At 33.4% G+C, this 22,377-nt stretch overlaps 3 protein-coding genes across 3 annotated transcripts; 2 read left to right on the forward strand and 1 right to left on the reverse strand.

The window, feature by feature from the left end:
- Positions 1 to 2,374: 2,374 nt before the first annotated feature.
- LOC133338499 (cytochrome P450 4p1-like) lies at positions 2,375 to 6,119 on the reverse strand. The gene is made up of 7 exons (XM_061546666.1): positions 5,927 to 6,119; positions 5,650 to 5,850; positions 4,108 to 4,189; positions 3,922 to 4,037; positions 3,199 to 3,472; positions 2,602 to 3,134; positions 2,375 to 2,541 (listed from the first exon to the last, which is right to left on the reverse strand). The coding sequence occupies exons 1-7, from the start codon at positions 6,117 to 6,119 to the stop codon at positions 2,375 to 2,377; spliced, it is 1,566 nt and encodes a 521-aa protein (XP_061402650.1).
- Positions 6,120 to 10,281: 4,162 nt separating this feature from the next.
- Positions 10,282 to 11,933, forward strand: LOC133338500 (threonylcarbamoyladenosine tRNA methylthiotransferase). Its single transcript, XM_061546667.1, has one exon. The coding sequence runs from the start codon at positions 10,287 to 10,289 to the stop codon at positions 11,931 to 11,933; it is 1,647 nt and encodes a 548-aa protein (XP_061402651.1). The 5' UTR covers positions 10,282 to 10,286.
- Positions 11,934 to 13,306: 1,373 nt separating this feature from the next.
- On the forward strand, positions 13,307 to 21,352 carry LOC133338493 (cullin-4A). The gene is made up of 11 exons (XM_061546661.1): positions 13,307 to 13,773; positions 14,883 to 15,121; positions 15,186 to 15,310; positions 15,564 to 15,899; positions 16,020 to 16,399; positions 16,464 to 16,600; positions 16,959 to 17,348; positions 17,426 to 17,533; positions 17,611 to 17,781; positions 17,910 to 18,062; positions 21,240 to 21,352. The coding sequence occupies exons 1-11, from the start codon at positions 13,356 to 13,358 to the stop codon at positions 21,333 to 21,335; spliced, it is 2,553 nt and encodes an 850-aa protein (XP_061402645.1). The 5' UTR covers positions 13,307 to 13,355; the 3' UTR covers positions 21,336 to 21,352.
- The last annotated feature ends 1,025 nt before the right edge of the window (positions 21,353 to 22,377 follow it).

Consider the following 22,377-nt stretch of genomic DNA (forward strand, 5'->3'; position numbering starts at 1 on the left):
GCTGTTCAAAAAAATCTTGACGCTTAACAGTTCGGTATAGACGAGTCGTTGCTTAACAACTGATTTGTTAGACGGCAAAATTAGACTACTAGCCGATAGAGGTATTTTGGCTATAATAGTTACTGTTGTTATTGTTGCTGGTATTGTGAAAAGGTTTATCGCACATTTGCTGTGTTTTTAGATATACTACATACATACATATGTACATATGTATGTATTTATACACATTTTTACATTTTAATTAATAATGATAAGACAAATATTGATATGCCTATTGTGGGCAACAGTAATTCTTTAAGAGGGTGTTAGAAAATGTCTGAGCGGAGTGGTAGAGAGTTGTTAATTGTGAATTGTGCCTTTATGTAAATAATAGTAATCTCCGTAAAAAAATAGTTATTAAAAAATCTATGCCTAGGAGATCTTTTAAAAAATATTTAAACAAAATCTAATAATATTTTTAAATATATACACCTTGTAAAGGTATTTATTAAAAAATCTACGCCTTTAAAAAAGTATTAATTTTTCAAAATTCAAACAAAACGTGGATTTAAAAAAAATATTTTTCAAGGTTCATACAAAGTGTGGATTTTTTCAAAAAATATTTGTCAATGGTCAAACAAGGCGTGGATGTTTTAAAAAATATTTTTCAAGGATCAAACAATATTAAAAAATACTTTTCAATGACCAAACAAGGTAGATTTATCAAAAAATCTACGCCTCTAAAAATTTTTATTAAAAAATCTACGCCTCTAAAAATATTTATTAAAAAATCTACGCTTAAAAAAAATATTAAAAAATCTACCCTTAAAAAAACTTTAATTTTTAAAAAATCTACGCCTTTTAAAATTTTTTTATTTAAAAAATCTACGTCCTAAAAAAAATTAATAAAAAATCTACGCCTTTAAAAAAATTAATAAAAAATTTACGCCTTTTAAAAAATATTTATTAAAAAAATGTACGTCTTTTAAAAAATATTTATTAAAAAAAACTACGCCTTTAAAAAATATTTATTAAAAAATCTACACCTTGTAAGTCGTTTAAAAAATATTTGTTAATCAATCTAAAAATATTTATAAAAAATCTACGCCTTTCAGGCTTTAAAAAAATGCATTAAAAAATCTACGTCTGGTAAGTCTTTTAAAAAAATATATTTTATAAAAACTTTACGCGTTGTAAGTTGAATATGTATTAAAAAATCCTTGTTGGTCCTATAAAAAATCCAACAAAAATATTATTTAAAATTCCACAAAACATTTTGTAAAAAAAATCTGGTGTATATTTTTTATACAAATAAAACATGACTAATATTTTTTAAGAGATAAGATTTGTAATCGTTATTATCAATTCTGAAGCCGTTTGCCGATCAAACAGGTGTGTACGACAAAAATTGCAGTGTAAATTGCTCAGCAATAGGTTTGTCCGATAACTTACAGAGTAAACACCATTGAGAAACCAGTAAGGAAAGTAGTAAAGTCGGACGGGGCCGACTATATGATACCCTTCACCACTTTGGGTATATTCAACAGATGAATCCTAAAAGGCATGTCATTCTGCAACCTATACTAAATTTTTCATTTAATCAGATATAGGGTTGCTTCTTACAATGGGAAAAAATTATGTAAATAAATTTAAAGAATATATATATATATAAGCTATATCAAAATCTGAACTGATTTCAATGATACTTGCCAGAGACTTATATTAACTACAGTTCATTGTACCAAATTGTGTGGCAATCGGACAAACTGTGGGTCTTTAGAGCACAATTTACATAAAATCGGAAGAAAAGATATATAGGAGCTATATCTAAATCAGAACCGATTTTCACGAAACTTGACACACCAAATTTCGTGCAAATCGAAAGATATATAGGGACTTAGGTACACCATTTACATTAAATTAAATATGGGAGCTATATCTAAATCTGAACCGATTTTTCTCAATTTCAATAGGGTTCGTCCTTCGGCCAAATAAGTGACCTATGCCAAATCTCATCCAATTCGGATCATAAATGCGACCTGTACTTTGTTTACAATTTAACATGAACAGACGGACGGACAGAAGGACATGCGTAAATCGATTCAGAAACTGGAGAGACAGATCCTCACAGAAAATGTCTTTTTTTGCCTCGAAATTTCATTAAACTCGGCCTAAATATTCCTTATTGTCTTTATACATTCCGTTGCTATATTTGCAGTACAGAATATCTAATTTTTTCCCAAAGCGGATTTTTTTCATTCGGACTTCATTCAGAATGCGAATGATTATTTAATAAATTTTTTAAATTAAAATTTAGAATTGTTTCTCAGACAATTTGTGTTTGTTGAAAATTATAAATTTTATTATTAACATTTTTTTATTAAATTCTCTATTTTTACAATGTTTCCCTCTTCTTTATTTTAATTTTAACTTTGTCATTTGTACGTAATAAAAGACCAGCCGAGAAACGAAACGATTCCGGTGTTGTAATGGGTTCCAAGCGGAAATTTTTCAAGATATGTACCAATAATGTTTTAATTTCCAGCATAGCGAATTTTTGTCCTAAAATACAGAAACATTTAAACAAAACAATACAATAAAAATATAATTTGTTTCTCTTACCAATACAATTCCTTTGTCCAGCACTAAATGGTATAAACGCAAACGGATGCCTCTGCTCTGCTTCGGTGCTGAAAAATCTTTCCGGTCGAAACGCATTGGGATCTTTATAATATTTTGGATTACGATGTATATCATAGATGTGTATATTTATTTGTGTATTTTTGGGGAATAGTAACTGATCAGCAAAAACAATATCCGAGATAGTTTCACGTATTATAATCGGCACGGAGGGATACAAACGTTGAGTTTCTTTTATAAAACAATCCAAATATTTAAGATTACTTAGCTCGGACATATCTACGGTTGATAAATCACCGCTAATATTCTCGATGATTTCCCGATAACATTTCTCTTGCATTTCCGGATATAAAGCGAAATTCATTAGAACAAATATTAAATGCATTGATGTTGTATCGAATCCCTCAAACATAAAGGTGTCAACTTCTTCACAAATACCAGCATGATCGATAAGGCCCTGTTTTTCGGCGCGCAACAAACTATCCAGCATGGCATAACGTTGTTTGCGATAAATGCTAGGGGATATTGGAAAATTTAATTAGAGAAAATATGTTACATATAAATGAAATTGTAATATACTTAGCCTCTAGATCCTGTTCAGCATTCTCGTTCATCTTTTGTAATTCATCGCCCAAGAGTTCTCGTCGTTTTTCAATAATGCCACTGGAAAATGCGTGTAGTTTTTCCATTGCTTTTAAATATCGTTTACCATCACTAAAGTTATTGTAAATAAAATCAAAAGTATTTAAAGGATTCTTGAGACGTTCCACCAACATTTCCTCAACTTTTGAAATGTGTTCGCGATATTCATCGCCATCCAAACGTTCATCGAGTCGTACACCCAATGCAGTTTCTAAAAAAAAACCAAAAAAAAAACATAGAAAACAAGTTAATGATTAGAAACCTGGCTTTCTTTATATATTAGAATAGAAATATCGTGAAATATCTATAGCTCTTCTGGGTAGTTCGGAAAATTCTTAGCCTAGCACAAAAAGCGCGGTATAAATAGAAAAGTTAAGTGTTTTGGAAACTTCCATCTCTGTTAAGTTTTGTTTCGATCTGGCAACACCTTCATATAGAAACAGGTGTTCAAGAAAGACGTATTCGCAATTTTTTACAATGGAAAAATTAGAAATGCGTGCTTTCATTGTAAAAAAATTGAGACTGCGTCTTTTTTTGTTTCTATATGAAGGAGTTGCCAGAATTTAACATGTGTTCATAATAAAGATGGAAGTTTCCATGAGAAGAACTGTCCGAACTGCCCTCGTATTAACCATTTTAACACATACGCTTCAAACTTACCACATATATTGTTGAGTGTAAATCGAGGTATAACATCACTCAGTGACACCTCCCCCGTCGAATTGCCTGATTCTAAAAGTGTTTTAAGATTATCCACAAAACACTTTGATTCATGTCTAAAATAGAAAAGAATCCAAAAAATAGTATTGGCTATAACAAAATAATAAAAAAACAACAATTACTCACTTAAAGGTATCCATAAAATGCTGTAAAATATTGAAATGGAATGTCGGAGTCAAAAGGCGGCGACGGGTATACCATTTCTTGCCTAAAATTTTAGAAAAAGGTTATTGTTTGATGTAAAATTTAATTAAAATGTTAGTCCTAATACAATTTTTGGCATAATTATTATGTTAATTGGGCTCTAATTAATCAACGGATGTCCGACTGCTTTAATCGATTAACATAATTTTGCCCCAATGTAAAAAAACGAATCTATATTTGCGTAAGTGAAAAAGTTAGTATAGTTTGCAGAATGACATGTTTATGCATTGATCTAAGTCGGTTCACATTTTAGTTCATATTTTAGTTCATACAATTTAATGATCCTTTACAAATGCGACGTGTGTTAGAATGCAGCTGTTGAATATAACCGTGGTGAAGGGTATCATATAGTCGGACCCGTCCGACTTTACTACTTTCCTTACTGGTTTTTTTCTGCGACTTCAGCTGACTTGATATGGTTAATTTCATTTCCATTTTCTCTAATTGTACAACAATATTTATTGTTAACTTTATTTATATCAATGGTATTTTAGGGAAGCTATAATTATTTCCTATAATTATAGCCGGCAATATTTGTTTTATACAAATTCAGAAGCATAGCTTCTATCTTGCTATTAACAATAATAGGTTCGTTCTTTTACTCAATAATTTGTAAAAAATATTACGAAATGTTGTTCTATTACCCAAAAATTCAGTTAAAGAGAGAGAGCAGATTTGACAGTTATGTTAGTATTTCCAAATTTTTACAAGGAAAATTTACTCAGTAAGAATTTTCTTCTACCATCAGCTGATATTTAATCAGCTGTTTTGTTATTTTTTGTAAAAAATCAACAAAATTGTTCCCAATCAAATTGATTGTTTTGTGAATTTTATTTTGATTTAGTATCATTAAACATTAAAATGGTTGAAGAAAACGTAAATATTTTTAAACAACATACATGTTCCGCTTGTTATCCATTTTTCTATTAAAAATGCTCCTTATTTGTTTACGCCAAATTGTTGGTTGTTTTAATCAGCTGTGTCCATTCAATCTTTTTACTGGATGTTTTTCGTTTAATTTTTCGCAATTTTTCTCTCTGCAAAATCTTACTGAATAAAAGTTACTGGGAAAGTAAACGAACGAACCTAATTAAAAATTTAATACAGTACCGACAATAATATATTATTTTAATATACTAATATCTTTTAAATATATTTTGTTGCTCTGTTGCTCTGAATATGCAGAAATCTTCTATGTATCGAAGTCTTAATTTTTTGATTTTTCCTTTAAAAGTTTTCCCAGTTATTGTTTATGCGATCATTTGTGTACGGAAACACACAGAGCACATTTGTTTTATCAAAATTCACACACACACACAAATATTGTATGTAAACAATATTTTTTTTTTTTTTTTCATATCATCGAAGGTCAAGTCTCCCTCCCATTCAGCATTTATTGTGGCGCTACAATTACAATTATTATGCCACAATTTAGAAACATTCCACATATCATTTCATACTCACCGGTGCTTGTCAATAGACCAGTTTTTAAAAATGGATGTAAAAATTCATAAACAACACCCTTTGCCAATAGACGTGAATCATTCAAGACTAGTTCGGCGCTCTCAGCATCAATAATATTATAAACCGGTGTCAATAGGAAATATTGAATATAATTACGTTTGAGGTTCTCGGCAAATATACGCGAATAGTCAAAGAATTCCTCTACAACAAAATTACAAATATTGAATTAGAAAAATATAGTATATGAAACGAGCGTTCAATTTCCTCTCCAACTTACCCAAATTCATTGATAACAAATCAAAATTACTACCCCAAAAGCCACCAACAACGGCCGCTTTACTTTCGACCGGTGTACCATCGATGGTTTTAATTTTACGCGTCCAAGAGGCCAACGCATAATTTTTATTTAAATGCCATAGGCAATATGCCGAAATTCCAATTAGAATGGCAATTAGAATTGTAGCTAACATTTTAGTGTGTTGACGGCGGTGGTGACCGTTGTTCCTGCTTTGTTTGCTATGATGGACGACGACGGTTCATTGATAACTAAATTTGTGATACATTTTTTGCGCTATTTGTTTGTTTATTCAAGCAGATTATTTTCATTGCAAAGTAATAAAGTTTTAGTTGATTGGACAAGCTCTCTTAATCTCTCTCTCTCCCGCATGCTCTCACAAAAAAAAAAGAAATAAATAAACAGTGGGGTTTAATGAAGTAAATTTGATTATTGCAGAACTTGAATGAAATGAATGTAATTTTTACTATATATAAAAATATATTATAACGGTGAATAGATTTTGAAACGATTAACAGTTTGTTTACAGTTAGACAAATTTAAATCCTTTGAGGATATACCAATAATAATATAATATATAATATAAATGGTATACCACGAAACTAGTGTCTTGGCAAATGTTTGCCTCCAAAAATAAAAAAAAATCCACTGTATCTGTTTTGTGAAAAACACAACTTGTTGCTGTATTGTGTTGAATTGGTATTTGTTATTGTTGTGTGTTTTATTATATCAACTGAGCAAAAATTCTATTTGAGCGAATGTGAACCGTTTTTCATATAATTATTTATATGTATCGAATTATAAAATAGACTCACCACCCAAACCCATTCCAAATAATAATACAAATATATACAATTAATAGGTCCGTTCGTTTACTCAATAATTTGTACAAAATGCTGTTCGTTTACCCAAAAGTCCAGTAAACGAGAGTGAATTGAAAGAGAGCGGATTTGACAGTTGTGTTACTGAGTATTTGCAAATTCTTACTCAGTAAAAATTGTCTTGTATCATCAGCAGTTTTGTTATGTTTTGTAAACAAACAACAAAATTGTTCTTAAACAAATTGATTTTATTTTGATTTTATATCATTAAACATTAACAAGGATTAAGGAAACGCAAGTATTTATAAACTACATGAATTTTTAGATTGTTATTCACTTTTCTAATAAAAATACTGCTTTTTGACTTGGTACGTTTATGTAAATTCGTACCTTTTGTGAACAAAAAGTAAGCTTGCTACAAAATTAAAAATAGGGCAACTCTAATTACACTCAATTTACCAATGAGAGAGAGAGAAAAACTCTCATCACCAATCCCAATCACCAACAGTGTAAATCCGCGCTAAATGTTGGGAAAGTTAACGAAAGAACCTAATATATCAACTGAGTAAAATTTCTATTTGAGTAAAATTTCTATGTTCGAATTCATGGTATAATAATAGGTTCGTTCGTTTACTCAATAATTTGTACGAATTTGTACAAATTATTACAAAATGTTGTTCGTTTACCCAAAAGTCCAGTAAAAGAGAGTGAATTGAGAGAGTAGATTTGACAGTTGTGTTACTGAGTACTTGCAAATTCTTACTTTGAAAAATTTACTCAGTAAGAATTTTCTTGTGCCATCAGCTGATATTTAATCAGCTGTTTAGTTATGTTTTGTAAACAAACAAAAAATTGTTCTCAAGAAAATTGATTGTTTTGTGAATTTTATTTTGATTTCATTAAATACCAAAATGGATGAAGAAAACGCAAGTATTTAAAAATAAGGCAACATTTTTACAGCTGAATCCAACCAGATATTTTTTTTTTGTATCAGCATCACATGCCGGAACGTCTGCTTCTTCCTGCGACTTTGAATATGATATTTCCTGGGTAAATTCTGCGTTATCAGTTGGTTCTCGATTTGGCGAGAACACAATCTCGTCGTAGTCCTCAATGTGTCACTCATTTGAGCAACCACTGAATATATACACCGAATCTGTAAACATCAATCAACATCAATATATTTCCAAAAAAATAGTTAAAACTTACCGGTCACAATCCTTTTAAATGTTTGTGGGGAATAAACAACATCAATTTTCCGCTTGTTATCCATTTTGCTAATAGAAATGCTGTTTTTTAGTTTGCGCCAATTTGTTTGTTGTTTTAATCAGCTGTGTCGAAACAATCTTTTTACTGGATGTTGTTCGTTTACTTTTTGCAGTTTTCTCTCTTGAGAAGGAAAAATTCGTATTTACTCTCTGCAAATTCTTACTGAGTAAATATTACTGGGAAAGTAAACGAACGAACCTAATAAAAGGTAACAGCAAGTGTTGTTGTACAAAAAACGATACAACAACCACATGGAAATTTGTAGTTGTAAGTTCTACTAGTGTCAACTCATTTGACAGAAAAATGTAAACAAACAAGCAAATTATCATCAAAATCTTGATTTAATATCATGTAGATATCACGTTTTGTGACTGTTGAATCTCAGTAGTTACAAAAATACAAATTATTCTTTTTTGAACGGTGAAAAATATAAGAATAAATGTTTATGAAAATTTGTAATAAAAAAGAGCATTCCTTTTTAAATATCACGCCCACCGCGGAAACCCATATATCCAAAACTAATTGCATACAGAGGTAAGGATAACAGAAACGTCAGTGATGCTCATAATACTTGCATTGGTATTTGTAAGTTACTCTCCTGTATATGCTAAACAAACGGCAAATCTAAATTGAGAGCTGAGCAACACTGGCCTAAGGCTACGTTTACACCTAACCGGATTTCGTTAACCCAGTGGGTTTCAATTGTCATTTCCTTTGCATATTTGTCAAATAAATCCTCATAAAGTAGGTTAACCCGGTAAAAAAGCTGTAATGTATATGCCGTTTAAGTACTGAAGAAGAAGTTTTTCGAAGAATGTTTTCCTTTTCCGGAAAGGAAATCTTCTTTTACAAATCCTGCATGAGAAGGAAGTTTCAAAAAACAAGGAAAGGTCTGATGTCTTTACAACAGATCACCCCGACATAAATCCTTTGGCCTACCAAATCATACTACGATCCTTCTGGTGAAGATTTGAGCTATAACGGAGTTTGCTGTTAAATGTTAATGTTAAATTCAAAACGGGATTGGAGTGTACATAGCCCCAAAATATTTTCTCGCAACAAGGTATTGTACGAATTATATCCGTAGTGGGTCACACATAAATTATAGGTCCTGAAAAACCCAATATACTCGCCAGTAGTACTACTGATCCCCACTTTATAAACGTGAATAACTTCAATCAATTTAGCGAATTGCGTAAAGATATAGGGCCATAATCGAAAGAGATCCACAAAATCATTTTAAATATTTAAAAGAACAAAGAAATGTCTAGGGGAAAATCAAATGATGATAAGTCCAAGCAAATTTTACTTTTTATCGAAATTGCAAAAATTGTCTATGCCACTGTCCAGATTGTGCAAAACTTCGAACTTATTTCTAGAGAAATTATAACATTCGTGGCCTAAACCAACATAATCATTAATGGATTAAAGCACTTCGTAAAAACATAAAACTCCGTGGGAGAACAATCTCAAGATTTTCTAACTTTTTCGTTTCGTTTCAATCTCACCCTGAACGCCACAACCCACTAGCAATCTGAATGACAAGATTTGTGATCTGTTCAGAATCTTCAAGAATATATATAATAGTATTTTTAGACTTTTTTCTTTTATTTTAAAAAAAATTATTACATGTTTTCTTGAAGAAAACCCGAACACTGTGTGATATATACGAAAGATGCCTCATGTGGATGCGTGCACCCAACCCATCGTGTAAATGTACACATTGTCAGCTGATAGTTTATCGCTGTTATGCATTACACCAATTCGTAAACACAGCGATATTTTGCCCATTCTCTACCATCTCCTCCAAGGTAGATATACAAGGTAGCCGCATCGGCGAATTTCTACAACAAACATCGGTTGTTGTATTTTGATATGTCAAAAATATTTTGCCAAAACAAACAGATTGGCAAGATTTTTTTACACAAATTCTTATAGAAAATGTTAATAAAAGTATTGCCAAAAAAGCTCTTCGAAATTCGGAGATTTTCATTCATAATTTTATTTTTTAATTTTTTGGTTCAACATTACAACAACATTTTTGACATTAATTTGTCCAACAGCTGGGCCGATGCGGCTACCTTATTAAATATACCTTGATCTCCTCTATTCGTATCATTTGAAAATAGTTCCTATCGTTCTTTTCGCCGAATCGTTCTTTTGAACAAACGACACAACGTGCATCTCGCAGTCGCTGTGTTTATTTTTTGGGATTTTTCAATAAATTTTCATTTTTAATTGAAATGGTTTTTATGGAAGAGAACGATATAGCCGATATAGAGGATCTAATATCATCGGAAGATATTAAACCCAAAGAAAGATATCGGAATAAGAAAAGTGTTACAGTGAGACCAAAGAAGGCTGCAAATGGAAACGTCGCAAATGGCACCACCACCACCGCTGCCGAACCTGCTGAAGCAAAGAAAATCTATGAAAGTGTAATTCCGGGCACACAGAAAATTTACGTCAAAACATGGGGGTGTTCTCACAACAGTTCCGATACGGAATATATGATGGGACAATTATCGGCATATGGCTATCAACTCACGGACTCAAAGGAAAACGCCGATCTGTGGTTACTCAACAGTTGTACGGTTAAGAATCCGTCCGAAGACACCTTTCGTAATGAAATCGAACATGGTACGTCGACGGGCAAGCATGTGGTTGTAGCTGGATGTGTTCCTCAGGGTGCACCGAAATCTGGGTATTTGAAAGGTCTCTCAGTCATTGGTGTACAGCAAATTGACAGAGTAGTGGAGGTCGTCGAGGAGACCCTGAAGGGTCATACTGTACGTTTGCTGCAAAGTAAAAAGGAAGATGGACAGAGAGTTGCTGGAGCAAAGTTGGCGTTACCAAAAATCAGGAAGAACCCTTTAATTGAAATTATTGCCATAAACACGGGTTGTTTGAATCAGTGCACCTATTGCAAAACCAAACATGCTAGAGGTGATTTGGCCAGTTATGCCCCAGAGGAAATTGTTGCTCGGGCCAAACAGGCTTTTGAAGAGGGATGCTGTGAAATATGGCTAACATCAGAGGATACTGGTGCCTATGGCAGAGACATTGGTACATCATTACCCGAACTATTGTGGAAGTTGGTTGAAGTTATCCCGGAAAATTGTATGTTGCGTGTTGGTATGACAAATCCTCCATATATTTTGGAACATCTGGAGGAAATGTCAAAGATCCTTAATCATCCCAGGGTGTACGCCTTTTTGCATGTCCCCGTACAAAGTGGAAGTGATGCCGTTCTGGGCGATATGAAACGTGAATATTGCCGTAGTGATTTTGAACATGTTGTTGATTTTCTACGTGAACGTGTTGAAGGCTTGACCATAGCAACGGACATTATTTGTGGTTTCCCTACCGAGACAGAAGAAGACTTTGAGGATACAATGCGAATGTGTAAAAAATATGAATTTCCCAGCCTTTTCATTAATCAATTCTTTCCACGACCCGGAACACCAGCAGCAAGAATGACCCGTATCCCGGCGGATCAAGTGAAAAAGCGTACAAAACGTCTAACTGATCTCTTCAACAGTTACTATCCCTACGCCGGACGAGAGGGACAAATTTACAAAGTACTTGTTACCGAGGTGTCACATGACAACCTACACTATGTGGGTCACAACAAAAGCTATGAACAGATTTTGTTACCGATGCGTAAAAATCTACTGGGTACTAGTGTTAATGTTCGCATTACGAGTACAACAAAGTTTAGTATGATGGGTGAAATTCTGGACAATGAAGATGATTGGAAAAAATGTAGTCAACCGGTTAAGGCGCCAATCGCGGCTGTTCAATCATCTGAAGAGCCACGTAGTAAAATGTTTGGTGTGATAGCGTTGCTGTTGGGAATGCTGGCGTTTATATTACAATGGACATGGCGACATCTTTAGGTGATATGCAACACGGAATCTGTGAAAATAGACTTATTGTAATATTACTGTTTTAGCGTGTTTGTAGCAATATTTCTATATTTTTTAATGCTACACAATTGAATTATTTGAATTGAAATGTTTGACTTTTTATCTTATTTGATAATAAATATTACAGATGTTTCTGTACTACATTTAATTTTTGTATTTATTTTGCTTCTCTGATTTGATTTATTTTTAAGAATTTAATGTGGGTGTATATAGGTCTTTTAATTATAAGATCTGTCATATGAATTAAAGGTTTTCCGAAGATATGTCCTTCGTTTGGCGTATACAAAAGTAAGGATACAATTTCAATTTTCATGAATGGCAACCTAGCCACAAGCAATCACCGGTTCCAGAAACCACTATACATCAACTACTCCAAATCCTAAATCAAACAATAGATTTAAATGACGTGATGTAGTAGAAAAGGTTTAATGTAAACGTAGCCTTATTAACAAAAAATGAATGCAAATCGTGTTTTATTTCGGATTTAACAATCCATCCTACTCTTTGGGATAGAAGATTAAATATAAATTTTATTTATGGCATAAATTCGAATTTTAAAACTTCATCTATAATGTCGCCAATAAACATAATTTATATGAATAAAAAAACATCATCGTGTACAACTGTCATACAAAATTAAAACGTTTGCAAATATTATGCACACTGTATGAGTTATGTGCCTCTCTCTCACTGAACATACCCCACAGAAAACACACTACCGACAACGAATGTCAACAAACATCAATTTGCACAATTCGCAGAGAATTTCATTGCATGAAGAAGAAGCAGCGGAAAATTTATCAAACGAACGTCCAGAAAGAAATTCCATTATTGTTTTTAAATTTTGCAATATTTCCCAAAATAAAAACAACAAATTAACGACAAAAAGACATTAACTTGCATGCCTCGATTCAATTCGGGCCAATGTGATTAAAAAATAAGATACGGTCAGTGTTGAAAAAAGACAAAGACGGAATATCATCCATCAAAAGAAGAATACCTCTCACGATTCGATTCTAGTGATTTTTGTGTGCTGCTGTAGTGGCCAAACGTAAAAAAAAAATAATTCAATAGCAACACATTGATTGTGACAATAGTTTGTTTGCAAAAAGGCAAGTTCAGGTTGTGGCATAAATCTCGTCAATAAGTTGTCATTTGTCATTGAAATATCACATTTTTTACTTTAGGATATCCTTGATCTTTGGAAAGCATTGCAAGCAAGTCTTGTCCAACGCTGTGCCGTTGGTTACCGTTTGCATCCGTTTTTTCTATTACCCGGAAGTCTGTTTGTGTGATATTCTTGCCATAGAAAAGGGATAGGACAACAACAACCAGCATCGTTACGAAAGCGTTGACTGCGCTATACCAAGCGTATCCATACAGCGGCAAGCTATGAGCGCCTCGAAAAAATATAAATCGGAAATTGCAACAGAGATTTTACATCAGCAGGATACTGAGAATATAAATAACTGTTTTCGCAAAGCGACCGATTTATTTGGTCCATCGACATCAGCAGCAGCAGCGGCGGCAGCAGCATCATCATCATCGTCGGTTGGTCGTATAGCCCTGGGTCACAATACAAATAATATGCAACGTTCCGGTAGTAATACAAACATAAATAGCTCCAATAATGGAGCAACAATTGGTACCAACGGGGAACGTCGTGCCAATTTTTCAATGTTGGATACTACGACCCATTTAAATGATCATCGTTCGTCAACAACTACCTCAGCATATTTTAATAAATTGGGAGTGAATAATACTTCAAAGCCGGGTGATGTTAAAAAAATTGTTATAAAAAATTTTAAAGGTATGTATAAAATCTACGTTCCTCCTTCCTGAATTGTAGAAGAAATTATTTAGAAATAGAATTGAGATATGTATAGTATTTGAATGGTCTTTCCGGAATGTTAAAAGTTTTTTTCGCAGGGAGATGAAGAGTGACATTGATATTATTCGGATCCTTTTTTGTTTTTTTTTTGTTTGCTAAATTTGCTTGGCTGAGTGAGGCTCTTCTTTGTACAGTACTCTTAATCATCCATCAATTTAGGATTATACTGGAAAATGAAACTTCAGCAACATTTTTTCAAAAAAAAAAAAAAAAAATAAAAAAAAATCCAGATTTTTTTTTTTGGAAAAAATTTTAATTTCAACCGCAATTTGAATTCTCCTATGTGTTCTATAGAAACAAAAAAAATCAGCTACATATTCTTAGTAGGAAACCTCAATTCAGCTACTATTTTTATCAGAAACCCTCAAAGACTATACCATAGAAAGATTATACTATAAAAAATGCAATTCAGCTACTTTTTCTGTTGAAAAATTGAATTCAGCTCAGTTTTCCTAATGAAAAAATTAATTCAGCTAAATTATTCTGTAGAGAAATTTAATTCAGCTCTAATATTGTTCCAGGTAATATTTTTTACAAAAATATTTGAATTCCGCTATGTTTTCTATAGAAAACCTTAATTCATCTATTTTTTTAGATGAATCCTTAATTCAGCTTCCATATTTATCAGATTACATCAATTCGTCACGAGTTTACTACTGAAAAATCAATTCAGCTAAGTACTTTTCTTCGAAAAATTTAATAAAGCTCAATTGATCTAACATTTTCAACATACAAACTCAATTCATAGAAAAATGTATGTAGAATATTTCCCTGAAAACCCGGAATTATTTGTGTATTTTGCCAGACCATCCTGAAATGTTATGCCACCTGATTTACATTAATGTTGTGTAAAACATGGCATCATGTTAGGCCCATGCGGCACTTGTTGTAATGACAAATAGGTATAGGAATATTGATCGATAATACCCCATTGTATCTTGTAATTAGTTATATATATATATATATAATTACATATATATATATATATATATATATAATTACACATTTTTTGTTTTTTTTTATTCCAGTTAAACCTACACTGCCCGAAAACTATTCTGAAAAAACATGTCAAAAATTAGAAGAAGCCGTTGTGGCCATACAGCTATCACGGCCAATAAAATATTCTCTGGAAGAATTATATCAGGCCGTTGAAAATATGTGTAGCCATAAAATGGATGCTCAACTCTATACAAAATTAAAAGATTTGACCGAGGCTCATGTTAAACGTAATGTGGAAACGTTTACCGGTGGCAGCATGGATAAATTGGTAAATATTAAACAGACAAGTTATTTAGAATCTTTTGATGTATATATGTGATTTTTCATTACAGGTTTTCTTGAAGAAAATCAACGATTGGTGGCTGTCATATTGCCAACAAATGATTATGATGCGTAGCATATTTCTATATTTAGATCGTACATATGTTTTACAAAATCCAACTGTACAATCTATATGGTAAATATATTAATTTCTATTATTTTATTTATTTTTTGGACTGTTTTGCCTTTATGATGGTGCATTGAAAATTATTTTTGTTGAATTCCTTGAAAAAAGCTGTAAATGATAATAGAAGGCTAAATTCTACGAGCTGAGATCTATGATCTTTCTTAAAGACCTTTTCAAAAATTTAAGATATTTTTTTATTGTCATAGATAATATGTCTTGTGATGATTTGTATTTAATTCATTTCTTGTTTTCTATTTTTCAGGGACATGGGCTTAGATTTATTTCGCACCCACATAGCCCTCAATAGTCTTGTACAAAAACGTACCGTTGAAGGTTTATTAATGCTCATTGAAAAAGAACGTAATGGTGATGCGGTAGATCGTGGTCTCTTGAAAAGTCTTATACGCATGCTGTGTGATCTACAGATCTATATAAGTGCTTTCGAGGAGAAATTCTTAATAGCCACAAGACAATTGTATCAGGCCGAGGGCCAAAGGAAAATGCAAGAATTGGATGTACCCGAATATTTGCAACATGTCGATAAACGTTTGGCCGAAGAAAATGAACGTTTACTGCATTATTTGGACTCGGGGACGAAGTAAGTTCGTAAAAAAGAAACAATGATAGAAGAATAGAATTTTAAAATAATATTTATTTCTCTCATAGACATTTATTTTATTTTTTTTAATAATATTTACCTTTTATATTTCTCTTCCAGACATCCTTTAATATACACAGTCGAAAAAGAATTACTTGCCGAACATTTAACGCAAATCTTACAAAAAGGCTTAGATACCCTTATGGAAGAACATAGACTGAATGATTTAACACTATTATATAGTTTATTAAGTCGCGTCAAAAATGGCACAGCCGAACTATGTGGAAATTTCAATGGTTATATTAAAAAGAAGGGTCGTACCATTGTCATCGATCCGGAAAAGGATAAAAATATGGTACAAGATTTGTTAGATTTCAAAGATAAAATGGATGTCATTGTTCGCACATGTTTCGAACGTAATGAGAAATTTACAAATTCATTACGCGAGGCATTTGAATTCTTTATAAATCAGCGTGCTAATAAACCTGCTGAATTGATTGGTAAGTGCAAATAATTTTTTATTTTTTGGATATTATTTAGAATAACTGGAATTTAATTTTGCAGCTAAATATGTGGACATGAAATTACGTGCTGGCAACAAGGAAGCCACCGAAGAAGAATTGGAACAAATGCTCGATAAAATTATGGTCTTGTTCCGTTTTATTCACGGCAAGGATGTTTTCGAAGCGTTTTATAAAAAGGTAAATATTTTAAGAAACCAATAACAATACATTGACGACTTTTTGGGACCTATTGAGGACTCATCATTAGGTCGTCTATTGTGTAAACAAACCCTAAAGGGAACATAAAAACATTGCTCCATTGGTCTCTATTGGTGTTTATAAAAACCTTTGATCTCAATGCAATATAAATAAATACCTGTGATCTCTATATGGCACCGAACAATTAGTATATATAAGACCTATGAAATGATTAAAAATCAATTAGCTTTTATAAAGAACTGTGCAGTGTGTACACAGGCCAAATTATCTTTTGCAAATGTTTGCATAGAATGTATTTTTAATTTGTGTGTCTTGTTTCCCTTTCCATTTTTTCTAGGATCTATCCAAACGATTATTGCTTGGCAAATCTGCATCGGTGGATGCTGAAAAAAGTATGCTGTCCAAACTCAAACAAGAATGTGGCGGTGGGTTTACATCAAAATTGGAAGGCATGTTCAAAGATATGGAATTAAGTCGTGATATAAATATCGCTTTCAAACAATATGTTGCCAATATGGAAGGTGAATTTACCAGCATCGATTTAACCGTTAATATCTTAACAATGGGCTATTGGCCGACATATCCATTGACGGAGGTGAATATGCCACCGCAATTGGTGAATCCGCAACAGGTATTCAATAAATTCTATTTGGCCAAACATAGTGGACGTAAATTACAATGGCAGCCCACATTGGGTCATTGTGTACTAAAGGCCAGATTCGATGCCGTAAGTTTGAAATGTTCTCTAACATAAAATTGTCATTTGTTAAATTAATAATTAATATTTGTTTTCTATTATATTAGGGTCACAAAGAGCTCATGGTGTCATTGTTCCAAGGATTGGTGTTGTTATTGTTCAACGATAGGGATACCCTTTCGTTTGAGGAGATTCTAGCCGCTACAAATATTGAGGTATGCTTGTTAGCAAATATATTTTTAATTGTAAATGTAATGGTTTTTTGTTTTCATTTTTGTTGTTGTATTTCTAGAGTGGTGAATTACGGCGTATATTACAATCATTGGCATGTGGTCGTGCCCGTGTTATAACGAAAGAACCAAAAGGCCGTGAAGTGGAAGACAAGGATCAATTCCATTATAATAATGAATTTACCAATAAACTATTCCGCATCAAAATCAATCAAATACAAATGAAGGAAACGGTATGGGTTTTCATACATACATTTTTTAATTTATTAAAAAAAATATAAATATTTCTAAATATTATTTAAATGATTATACCCAACTATAATTAAAATTGGAATTACTTCATTATTTTCTTGGGTTATAGACGGAAGAACAAAAAGCAACCGAGGAAAGAGTATTTCAAGATCGTCAGTATCAAATTGATGCGGCTATTGTTCGAATTATGAAGATGCGTAAAACTTTGTCACATAATCTGCTTATTACGGAACTATTTAATCAATTAACGTTTCCTGTTAAGGTGAGTGAAACTGCTTTTAATCTTATATTTATGAAGAATTGTTTTTGCTTTGACGATTTTAAAAATATTAAAAAACCGGAAAATAATCAATAAGAAAAAAATTGACGCCCCTTCAGATCGAAAACATTTTCTATAAAATTATAATCCAATATCCATAAAGAAAAATTCAATTCTGCTCCTCGCCTTCGGGGACCAGAACTGAATGCTAAGGGACGCGTCCACAGGTTGCGGATAGTGGGAAACCCAATACTATTCAAAATTATATACAGTCACGGACAATCAGTGGGCTCAGGGGGAGAGTCTCGGAGGAATTGACCGAGTGCATATGATCCCTGAACTGATGAGGCGAGAATGGCGCACCTAAATAACCATCTCAAGTTGATGAGCACTAGGTGCTCATCAGCGTTCTATGGTGTCCATCAGCGTTCCTGGGCGCCTCAACAAGTTTATTCAGGCTTAGTTGCCCAATCCTTACCATAGTAAGAGGCTATGCCATGGTCGACTTCATTCCCTCACCAAAAGCACTTTCTATGGAGCCGAATTGTATTAACCCAGGCTGCCTTGGCACCCTTAGTCTCGAGCTCTACAAGGTCAGACTTCAATGAAACCCAAGCTAATCCCCTGGACCTCTCTTTTGAATCAAATCCTGTTACTCTCGACGACGTGAACGAAAGTCTGGAGAGGCAGACGGATCTTCTCCTCAATTTATTAGCGGAAACCGGCAACAGAAACTGCAAGACAATTCAACGCTAAGGAGATCGCTGCCAAGAAGATGTACCGGAGAGCGGTTAACTATTGCAACCGATTCATCGGACGAGATATTGACTCCATCACGGAAAAGGAGTTCCTTTTGATCAAATTTACCTCATGCGTTCTCCAGTTCTCCAGAAACTATCCGAACGATATTGCGAGGGACTTCTTGATTGAAAGGATTCCTAGACCCAGTGCGAATACCACCCCGGTAGTCCCTTCAAAGAAGGAGAAAACTGTTGGAAATCCTAGAAGCTGGTGCCTGAGAAATCTAAGCCCTCAGAACCTTCCAAGGGTAAACTGAGTACTGAGACGTCTCAGGCACCAGCATCCACGAAGACGGTCCTCGGAGGAACAACAACCCGCTACTAAAAAACCCACGTAAAAGACCCCATCCGCTGGCTCGCTTTTATATGCCTTTTAAGCTGAGACATCCTCATCCATTCTCACAACATGATCTTGCCAACGTAGTCGCTGCAGCTTGATAGTCTGACTCGATGTGCAGCTCATGGTTCATTCGAATGCGATATTCACCGTCGACACCCATAGATCTTTCGGTTTCGTCATCGGACGTCAACAGATGACGAAACCATAAATGGCTACAAATGCAATAAATGTTGGAGTAGGACCAACATCCTCCTGCAATTTTGGAAAGTGTGGTGTTTTTCCTCTCTCCTTTGCTCCCGATAATTTTCTGTTGCATTGAGTGTTTGGCCTACTGTTTGCAGGGTTGTCCTATATGCTGCGTTTTTCGCCCCAGTAGCATTACGACACTCCTGATCGTACCACGGGTTTCTTTATGGTGGTTTTTGGTACCCAAGATTGTTTTTGCGACAATTTGTAGGGACTGGGCAATTCTTTGCCATTGTGCTTCTATATTATTATCGGGACAAGGAGTGCTTTCGTCAGGTGCAGGTGGGTAAGTTGAGCGGAGTAGGCTTCTTCTGCCTGTTGTGTTTGCAGCTTTTCGACGTCGAGTTTCTGTGATGTGCTCGCACCTTTGCTGCTACATTAGGACGGGTGCGAACCTTGGCTGCACATAGTAGTGGTCCGAATCGATATTCGCTCCTCGTATCGATCGAACGTTTAAAATATTGTACGAATGCCTTTCGATTTTTCGTTGTTTGATCAGGAGAAATCCAAGTAGCCTTGTGTATGTCGAGATGCTTGAATCTGGTCATATGCTGTTTCTGGGAGGTGGTAAAATATGTCTTTGGTCCGTTCATCTTTGTCTCCTAAGACTGATGTAGAAGAACTTCGCTTTTATACGGATTATAGCGTGCTGAGGATCTGGAAACTCAGCATCCTGTGTCCTGTGAACAAAAAAGGAGACAAGACGATATGTGCCAACTATAGTCTCCTTCCCATCGCAGTCTACTTTCCATCCTGCTGTGTGAACGACTGAAACCAATGGCCAATGACATTATTGGACCATACCAATGCGGCTTCAAACCTGTCAAATCAACCATTGTCCAGATTCTGGAAAAACCCACGAAAAACACACATCAACACATTCCAACTATTCGTCGACTAAAGCCGCATTCGACAGCCCTATCCGTTCAGATGTGTTTAAAGCCATGTGGGCCAACAAATGCTACTATGGTCTAAGTAAGCAGTTTAGAAACAAGGCTACCTCCCGCCAGACCAAACTTACAATCTACAAGACGCTGTTACTACCCTATCTGAAGCATGGGTACTTACGCAAGCAGATGAGGCAGCTCTTGGAGTGTTTGAGGGAAAAATTCTCCCTATGGGCCGATCTGCGTTGACGGTGAATATCACCGTCGAATGAACCATGAGCTGTACCAGCTATTCTCGGACTTCGTCATTATATGAAGTATTGAGCTGCAGAGACTGGCTAGGTCATGTTGTGAGAATAGATGAAGATGCCCCTGCCCAAAAGGCATATATAACCGAACCAGTTTATGGTTTACGCAGAAGGGGAAGTCTACGAATAATATGAAAAGATCATGAATATCCTGCATTGCCGAATATGGTCTTTCAAATTGGAAAAACTACGCAAAAGACAGACGCGTCTGGAAATCGTTTTTAAGCTCGTCTTATGGAACAACGTGCAGATTCGCAAATCGTGGTCCTTTATACGTTTGTGAAGGTCGTCAACATTAGGGGGTTTGGTTTTCTTTTTCGGTACTTTTTCATAGTAGAATTTTTTTTATATAATGATAAACAATAAAACTAAAAAAAAAAAAAATATTACAAATATGGGGTGCGTATAATTAACGACAGTATTCATAGTATTCATATAAGTATAATCCAGAGATATAAACGTCGATTCGTTAAACTACATTTTTTTCTAGGCTTTTGAAAACTATTTTTTATTTTTTTTTTAAATTCAAAATAATTTTTTTTATTTGAATGCCTATATTTTTTTAATTAATACAATTTCTTTTCTTTCATGTTTTACAGCCTGCTGATCTTAAAAAACGTATTGAATCGCTTATCGATCGTGACTATATGGAACGCGATAAGGATAATCAAAATCAATATAATTATGTGGCTTAAGTAAACTCAAATAAAAATATAAAACAAATATACGAAAATATTTTTGGGCGACATTTTAGTCGTCGTCATTGTCCCTCAAAACAAACAAACAAACCAACAACAATTTTTGAATAACTTTCTTTAAACAAAAAGTGAATGTAAACTACGAAATCTAGTAACAAAAAAAAAAAAAAAGAACGTTAATTTAATTATTACCAACAAAAAAATATTCAAACGATCGAAATTGTATGTTCTGAAAATAGGAAAGAACAAAAAAGAAACACAAAAACACACAGCATTCATTGATCCATTTTTTTATTATTTTACTAAACTATTTTTTTCAAAACCCTAAAAGGATTTTTCTATCCAAAGATTGCAAAATAAATATTACGAATATCAATTATCCTGTATACACCAATATTTCATTATTTTTTTCCGGGTTGATTTGATTTCAAACAAAATGTGAGTTGCTTATATTTCAGAACATACCCACCCATAATCCTAACTTCATTAACCACAAAAAGTTGATTTTCATCCTTCTCCTTCATTCCTCATAACCTTCCTCCTTCTCCAACCATTATTTTAACGGATTTAAATAATTTCTAGAAAAAACAAAAACAAAATTGGTATATATATATATATTGAATGAATGGAAAAAATATTTAATATTTTTGTTGTTAAATTTTATTTAATTTTCTTTAATTGCATAAACAAAAGTAATCTAAGGTAAATATTAAATATTAAAAAGTAAACACAAGATACTGGCTGGCTAAAGACTTTCATGATACGAGTATTTTATGTGTATTGTCTGCTCGAAGGAAACAAAACAAACAAAAAAAAAAAACATCTCCAAGAGAAATGGAACCATATGTTTTTTTAATAAAAAAAATTACAAAAAATTAAAATATGTTGTTGTTATTTTTTGTGGACAAAAATTGTAAAGGAAGGGAAAAATATTTGATTTTTTTTAATTGAGGATTTTTACTTAATTTTTCTACCCAAGTTTCAGGGTAGCCCCCATATAATAGTACCCCCAATAGGATTTATATATAGGATTTTGGGC

Source organism: Musca vetustissima, unplaced genomic scaffold, assembly GCF_032173495.1.
Source record: "Musca vetustissima isolate MV318-11 ecotype Yass unplaced genomic scaffold, APGP_CSIRO_Mvet_v1 utg40789, whole genome shotgun sequence".
In the NCBI taxonomy this organism is placed as follows: domain Eukaryota; kingdom Metazoa; phylum Arthropoda; class Insecta; order Diptera; family Muscidae; genus Musca; species Musca vetustissima.

What these genes read in the sequence shown, in the direction of transcription:
- LOC133338500 (XM_061546667.1), top strand. Translation starts at nt 10,287, where the DNA reads ATGGAAGAGAACGATATAGCCGATATAGAGGATCTAATATCATCGGAA.
- LOC133338493 (XM_061546661.1), top strand. Translation starts at nt 13,356, where the DNA reads ATGAGCGCCTCGAAAAAATATAAATCGGAAATTGCAACAGAGATTTTA. An exon ending in TCGAAGCGTTTTATAAAAAG is followed by an intron (nt 16,601 to 16,958) that starts GTAAATATTTTA and finishes CATTTTTTCTAG; the next exon opens with GATCTATCCAAACGATTATT. An exon ending in AAATACAAATGAAGGAAACG is followed by an intron (nt 17,782 to 17,909) that starts GTATGGGTTTTC and finishes CTTGGGTTATAG; the next exon opens with ACGGAAGAACAAAAAGCAAC.
- LOC133338499 (XM_061546666.1), bottom strand. Translation starts at nt 6,119, where the DNA reads ATGTTAGCTACAATTCTAATTGCCATTCTAATTGGAATTTCGGCATAT. An exon ending in TACACTCAACAATATATGTG is followed by an intron (nt 3,473 to 3,921) that starts GTAAGTTTGAAG and finishes GTTTTTTTTTAG; the next exon opens with AAACTGCATTGGGTGTACGA. An exon ending in TGGACAAAGGAATTGTATTG is followed by an intron (nt 2,542 to 2,601) that starts GTAAGAGAAACA and finishes TCTGTATTTTAG; the next exon opens with GACAAAAATTCGCTATGCTG.